Genomic DNA, 8,102 nt, shown 5'->3' with positions numbered 1-8,102 from the left:
AGATGACTGCATCATCAAACGACATTGCTAATATACAAATTTAAAATGAAGTTTGGAATTCTCAGAAGCTCTGCAGCAGGGAAGGCTGGCTGAAATACTGTAGGAGTCAGAGGAAACTTCCACAAGTAGGATATCCCCCGATATCAGTAGCTGAACAGGCCTGGTTTTGCCCCTAGAACTTTTTTTTTTTTTTTTTTTTTTTAAAACAGAACCATAGACATTAGCACAAAAGAAGGCCAATAACAATAAACGCCACAGACATTTTTATGCATTAGTACAGATATAGGATTCATCCATGCTTGTTTTAGGCATAATTGAAGCTTTTATTAGAAGTTTCTACCCCAGAGGGTTATCAAAATCTCCTTCCATAAACTAGTTTGCAAAGCTCTGGCCTTACCACATGAAAAAACCCTGAAGTTTGATAAGAAGCATTACTTTTGTTCTATGCAGCATGCAAGGGTTGTACCTTTGGCCAGAGAGGTTTGTTTTGGCAGACTACATCTGCATCATGGAGAGCTTGCTGGTAGTTTTGCATTGATGTATACAGTTCTGATCGCTGGGCTATTAACGAACATTTGCAGGGAGCTGGAAAATAAAAATGATATTAAGAATTCCAGTGTATGGATAGAAATAATCTAACATAATTTAAACCCAAATAGGTCAAAAATCTTTGAAACAACAAAATCTGATGCATGTCCATACCTGTTTAAATAAAAGCATAGTGTTGATGCGGCCGACTTATTTTAAAAGTTCTGAATGTTTTTTGAGATTATGAATACATAGCAAATGACATCCACCTGCCACACTTCTATATTTTGATTACAAGTTTTATTTTGTTCAAGTGGTTTCTTCTGAAGTGCACATCCCACTTACAGGACATTATACTAAGTGTGGGGAAAAGAAAATCTAAATAAGCAACATTGTGGGATTTAAATGTCAAGATGAAAGCAGCAAGTAATCTGATGTCCGATTCACTGCCTAAATGTCATAATTCACTATGAAAGCACACAGGTAAGACACCCCAAGCTTTATGCTCATTTGCCAATGTATCCTTGCCATCCTATGTACTTCCCCATGACCAGTATATACTCTGTGATGAACAGCCTTTTAGCCAGTTGGCCTCCAAAGCCTTGTATATTTCTATGACTACTTTTACAAACCCTTGAAATACGCTATTATAAATATTTTCAATACCATAAATCAGCCTGGGCTCTGCTGCTGCTTAGTGAAACCAACATTCCCATGTTTTACCAAACAGTGGAGTTTCTGGATTCAGAGAGCCAGCTCTAGAGCAACATGCAAGGACACCCCAGCCCTTCACAGAGCCCCCATTATATCCAAAGCTCTCAGGATTATCAGTTCCCATCAGTGAGACCAGCAGCCCTACACAGCTTCGGAAGATAACCAGAACTGATTCCCCAGAGGTCTGCTGGCATCCTGCTTACACTTGAAGGAACAGCGTTAACTTGTTCAAGAGCAAGTGCATTGTGTTTGCTTAATTCATTACGAATTTAAGTTTAATTCCATTCTTATCTTTTTGTGTTCATTATTTTCAAACACATTTTACTCAGGTAAAATTAGCCCTCAAAGTTGCTTTCTACATGGACTGACTCAGGTATCTAAACCAAAACTCTAGAACTGTACATGGGTTAGGACAGATATAGTATAGGAATACCATCTCAAAATCTCTCAGTGTCCTAGCAGAGATAACTAAGGTAAGGCTCTAATTAGATCTAATTTGTACATTTTGCAGATAGAGGTCTGCCATTTGTATGTGTCATGTAGAGTTAGAATTTTCTATGACTGCCAATAATTGCTACAGTGTTTGGGGGTTTTTTTAGATATTACATGTTACTCAAGCCCTGGATTACACAGAAGCTCTGGGTTTCCATAATCCCCTAGTTTTTTTTTTTTGTCTGCCACTTTTTGATGAAGCCACTTAAATCATTCAAACCATATTCCCAACACATGAGTGCAACTGAAACAATATTAGTAACTCACAAGGTCAAATCTCTTAGGCACTAGATATTTAAATTCCTCACAAGTCAAAGAGACTATTAAGTGAGTTAATTTAAAGAAAAAGCTATTAGCAGTGACCTAAATTAATTTACTGTTACATACTGAGTTCTGAGCAAAATCCAATATGAAATTCAAAGCTTTTCATGGATTTAATATTTTCACATGTATTTTATTAACTCTCCACATAATGCTAAAAGCCCAGCTACAGCTGGTCAAACTGACAAACCTAATTCCATTGCTTGCCACTAAAGCTGAATGTAGAAAAGGTTAAAAAATGAACAATAATTACAAAAGATGATGGATTTTTACAAATAGATGCTTATTAAGACTTGCTAAAAGCAGCAACTAGAAGTGAGCCTGTTACAGGACTACAACTTTTGATTACATGCCAGAGATGCTGAAATTTAGTTACTGTTGTCTGGACCACAAGAAACTATTTTTATTGCTGTACTGAGTATCACAAGACCACTTTCAGCCTACATATAAAAAAGAAAAAGTTAAAGGGCTTTTTTTGCACTCCTATACCCGTCTCAAGCTTAAAATGACATGTAGAAGAGTATGAACACGTTTCACACCTTGCTATACGAGTTCCAAGGTAGGAAATTGGCTCCACAAGGTAAACTTTAAGCAGAATATTGTGGGAATTGAGCTCAGTCCTTCCACTGTTATTTATCATAGCAGCATTTTTTGCCATAACCAATTTTACATCACAATTGCATTTTCCCCTCTCTCTCTTGTGTCTGCTCCATTTTTTTCCTCCTGGCAAAAAGCTGAAAAGAATTTTTAACTAATGTGCTTCTACCATAAAATATGTTGAGGGGGAGAGGGACATCCATCTGCAGTAAAGATCTGAGGAATCAAAGAAGTTTCATTTTTGCTTGCTGAAGTTTGCCATATAAATATAATCAACTGATCCTTCCCTCTCCTCCAAACTCCACATCCAACAGCTAAATTTGCATTTAGAAGATCCTCCTTTCAAACAAGAAGTTTTTAATTATGCATATTAAGTAAGTTATGCTTAAGCTTTTTGTTGGGCAGATCTACACAGTGGGCATTTATACACATACCTTTTCATCCCGTGATAAGCTGGAGAACCGCCACTTCAGAGCAGACTTGATTAATTGAGTCTGTTCCACATGCAAGTGGATGCGCACCGTGCTGCATTGCATGCAGTTGTATAAGTGGTGAAATGCGCATCTGTGTGCAGAAAATGGTAGTGGTGTGCTTTTGAACTAAAGCACTTTCTATGCATTTTAGTCCAAAAGTGCATTTCTGCCATTTTCTCAGCAGCATTTTACCATTTATACAACTACAAGCAATGCAGCGCTGACCGCTTTTGTGGTCAGCGCTACGGTGCTTACATGTGTAAAAATGCCCAGTCTTATGCTGTTTGTATTCTCTTGGCTCCTACAAGCCTTAGTCAGGGAGCAGAAATTAATTATACTAGGCTGTGTACAAATGTAGTTCCCACTCTAACAAATTTACAGTTGAATGAAATACAAAATAACAAGTACCAAAATTCTCCTTCTCTCCCACACTTTTTGGAAGGCCCTCCATTCCAACCACCTTTCTGCTCAGATATAGATGAAACTCCCAGTAAATATCACATCCTCATTTATTAACATGATTCCTGTTTTGATTTATTACTTTGTCTGTATGATGGAAAAGAGAGATGTTTAGTGTACCCATATTTCAATAGCTCTAAAACACTTTCTGGTTTCCATTTGCAAGAATAATCTTACTTGGTTTTGTGCACACCAGAAAATATTTTTTAAAATTGGCTCTAGCAGAAGTTTGGCTTGATTGTGGGGTATAAAATGTTCCCACTCCATGTGAATTATCAAAAGAATGTTTAATTTAACATATTGTGCTTTAGGAACTGCAAAAATAAGAACAAAAGGTGCTTGTCATCAAATGAGACACACTCAGACTTGTGAGATTCTTCACAGAACAAAACATTTTATGATAGTGAGGGGTTTTAATCAAATGACACATCTTAGTAGCGTGTGCTACAAATGTGTGATTCCTTCTTCAGACAGGGTTTGGGCTAAAAAGAAAGTCCACACCTGCCTTTAGAAAGTGTCATATAAGATTTGCTTAAAATTTGTCTCTCATACCTGCTCTTGTATAGTTCTCACATGCATACAGAGAAAATAATGTGAATTAAGGCTACCTAGGGACCGTTATAAAGCATAATAGTATTACATATTTTCTGTATTAAAAACACCAAAGATGTTTCAAGTACTTTAGAGGAGGAGCTCATGTCTTCTATCTGTAAACAGCTCCAGTTTACAATGCTTATTTACAGGGGGATCGGGGCAAATGAAACACAACATTTATTTGGAGTCCTCCTGAAGTTCGGGACTATGCTGGATTGCTGGAACCTGACCTCAGTGAAACATGTTTACCCAGAGGAGCAGATAGAAGTGTTGTATTTACTCAAATATAAGACAATCCTGATTACTAGACAACCTCCCCAGTAATTAGATTTTATATGTGGAAAATTTATAAATTTTAGGGGTGCACCAACATATTGGTTGGCTGTTGGATCGGCACTGATAAAATGAGAAATGATGTTATCTGCTATCAGCTTTTTTGGGTCACTGTAACTGATAATTATGGCCCATGCCCAGAGCACCCTGGTAAGCATAGTCCGGTCCCCATGCCCCACCACTGGCCCAAACCCGTGTTGAGAAGTGGTCACAGGGAACCGCACTTAACAACCAAGGGACCACTACCAGATCCTGCTGCTGCTGTTTCTGCCAATGCCATGGTAATGTCGCATGCATGGCAGGGACCTGGGCACTGGGGTTGCCACTGAGACACTGGACTGCACACAGGTACGGTAAAGTGCCATGCAAGGGACATTCCACTCCCTGGGCACCAGGCACCTTTGCAAAAGCAGATTCTCCCCAGCAGCCACAGGAGCTCAGCTGTGTAGAGCCTGCCAGCACTGAGGCTCCAAACATGCCCGGCACCACTGTCTGCATGAGGGTCTGCCCCACCCATCCAAGACAGCAGCATGGATTGCATGGGGAGCGGGACTGCAGGTAGGAGCCATGGGTGAGGGGGCAACGTGTGGGAATAAGGTGGTCACCATCTTCCTCCTAGACGGCAACAGGAGGCACATGCATTACAAATGCAAAAACAACAACAAAAGGTTCATGTAGTAGTTTAAAATGCCCTGCACTATTACTAAAGATTGGTTATTGGATCAGCATCGGCCGACATGGTTGGTGAATCACTGGTTATCAGTATCAGCCAAGAAAATCTTTATCAGTGCACCCCTAATAACATTTGTTATAATTTCAAGGTATGCGGGCAGGCGCTGCTGGGAAATGGAGTCCAGCTGCCAGACGGATCCACCATTTTTCCTACCCCTGCTGTAGAGCAAAAAGCGATGTGTGCACAGCTTTTCTGCTGCCCCCCTCCATGCCCCCAATCAGCACTGCAAGCTCCCCACTCTTCAGGGCCTCGGTATTTGAATGTCTGTACATGTGGCTCTGGGTAAGTTCCTCTACCATGAGAGCACACCTGGGAGAATTCTCCCAGATGGTTTGAGTGTGTATATTCAACCTCAGAAATGAGCTGATCTTTTTGCAATTAGTTGCAGGGAAGGTAAAACTTTAAGAACAATAACTTTACAAAAATAAAGCTAGAATATAAAAGCAAGAGAGATTTCGTATGGTAAAATTCAACAAATTCTCTCTAAATTACCACAATGGACCTGCAGTTCTGAATTAAAGCCCCCCGAGCGCTACCTAAAAAGATTGAGTAGAATACAAATATCAGGGAAAGTGCAACTAGAAATGACTAAAAAATCCACTTCCTTTTGAAGAATCCTGGAATCAGAGAAATAGGGCTACAAGGGACCTCCAAAGGTCATCTAGTTCAAGCCCCTGCCTTTTTTAAGGACTTTCTTTATCAGATTGTAGCAGCTTTTAGGACAACTTGAATGTTTGATCTCCACTCGTTTTATCCATATTTAATTCCTAAATGTATACTGGTAGAGGCTGTTAAAAATCATTCTATCTTCTACACAAAGTGAAATATATTGCTGATAGATCCAATCAAACCTTGTAAATGATGCATAAATGTCTCTCAGACATATTTAATATATAGTGCCTAGTGACTTTAACTGAAGTCAGATCATAACATATAAAGCATTTTACAAACTCCTGTGCCTGGTAGTATAAAAGGACTTAAACTTGTGGAAACTGTCACTCTACACATCTCACTTAAGAGCAAACAGTTTTTATATGTAGCAAAAATGTTACTTTTTCACATCTATCATCAATATTCTAATTCACAAGTTTGTAATAAATACAAGTAAACTTAAGTTTTGACCAGTAAGTTCTTTAATGTGAACTTTTTAAAGCCTTCTCATAGTATACAAGCATTTACTTCATTGGTATGTAAAGAAATATAAGTCTTCAAAGCTCATGTTAGATTTTATGAGGGTAGAACTGCAAACTGAACATGGGAAGTACTGTTGATCAGGTGTTATTTCATTATGTCAGAAGCAATTTCAAATAGGCAAGGAAGTTGTTTATTTACACATCAATATCAGTTTCTTCTGGGCAACCTTTAGCATCTTTTATACAGTCCCTTTTGGTTAATTATCTCAGTTGTAATTAGCAATGCTTAGGGGCAGTAACAGTGCAGCTGCATGTGATGCACAGAGGCTTCTAGCAGAGCAACTGTTCACTGATCCTCAGAAATACTCTGGGAATCCAAATCAGATTGATTAGAGATTTCTGTATTCCTTAAATTGCAAGTGTGTAAGCTCACTTTGTTTTTTCTGCAGAGCTCCATAAATGGCTCTTGCAAACGTGCACGCGGTTTCTCTCTTCAAATAGCTCAAACTAGAGGGAAGCAGAAAATTGTACCAGTTTTGAGAATATTTTGAGGGGGACTATAATGAAAGCTAGAAGTCAATGAGCCTTTGTTCTAGAGCAGCTGAAATGTATGTGGGAGTTTTAGGATGTTAAAGGAGGAAAAGAATGAATCTATCTATTAAGCACCTGGGTAAGTATGATTATGGTAGAGAGATATTGTGCAACAATTTGCAGCTTATTATAGAAACAGAGTAACATAAGTATGGGTATGTATGTGTTTTTATAAATTCAGCTATTGGAGTTGCATGTTCATAGGGATTAAAAAAAAGTACATTGTGACCAAAAGTGCTCTTCTGACATTCAATACTGCAATAAAAATAATTCCTTGTGGTTGAGACAACAGCAATTGCATCACTGGGCCACTGGTGAATCACCTTCTTCATGTTCACTGTTGTCACAGATTAACATGGACAAAGGCCATAGACAAGGCTTGTATCAAAGCAGGCATTAAATGCCTTGCCAAAAGAGTGAGAGACAATGAAGAGTTATTAAGTTTAATCAGTAGAGGTTATAAAAGTCTAGGGCAACCTATATCTGTGTCAAAAGGCAAAGCTACAAGCCAGATTGTTTTACTGGGGGCAGGGGGAAGTCAGGAAAATAATTTAGTTTTGCTGGGACATCTTGACATGACCTTGTTAAGAAAACAGCTTGGGCTAGTCAGTCCAACCTGATTACTACACATGATGTGCATCCATTAAATACAAATACAGTAAAAGCTGTGTTATCCAGCATTCATGGGGAATGCCAGTTAATCAAATATGCTGGTTATCTGAGAGACGTCTTTTTGTTTGGGCCGCCGCCCCTCCTGCCACATCCAGCACACCAGGGCTTTCATTCCCTGGCATCAGCGTGCTGGGGAACAGGGAGAGGGGCCCTGCACAGGCTGCTTTGCCCCGGGCTATGGCAAAGTCAATGAAGTGGGACTCAGCAAAACTGGAAATGCCACTTCCAGTTTCGCTTCTGCCAACCAGCTTTTTGGCCGATTTACAGGAATTGGCATGCCGGTTAATGGAGCATTCCAGATGGTAATGTGCTGGATAACACAGCTTTTACTATATACCAATCAAAAAAAAAAATATGATCAACTAAGATTCTACATAACATGGAAAATAAAAATGTTACATTAAGTTTATGTATGTGTGATACATGGTTAAATGTACAAGACAGTGGTTCCCAACCTTTTAG

At 39.1% G+C, this 8,102-nt stretch overlaps 1 protein-coding gene across 1 annotated transcript in view; it reads right to left on the bottom strand.

Moving 5' to 3' along the window:
- LONRF2 (LON peptidase N-terminal domain and ring finger 2) overlaps positions 1–8,102 on the bottom strand; it is a gene marked incomplete at its 5' end in the record, with an annotated part of 87,494 nt that overhangs the window by 43,670 nt on the left and 35,722 nt on the right. Inside the window, one exon of the mRNA XM_019523848.1 lies at positions 467–585. Within this exon, the coding sequence (XP_019379393.1) occupies positions 467–585 (119 nt within the window). The remainder of the gene's footprint in view (positions 1–466; positions 586–8,102) is intronic.

This window comes from Gavialis gangeticus, unplaced genomic scaffold, assembly GCF_001723915.1.
Source record: "Gavialis gangeticus isolate Ggan-Ray unplaced genomic scaffold, GavGan_comp1, whole genome shotgun sequence".
Lineage (NCBI taxonomy): Eukaryota > Metazoa > Chordata > Crocodylia > Gavialidae > Gavialis > Gavialis gangeticus.
The sequence above is the reverse complement of the archived record's forward strand: the minus strand, read 5'-3'. Positions and strand labels throughout refer to the sequence as shown.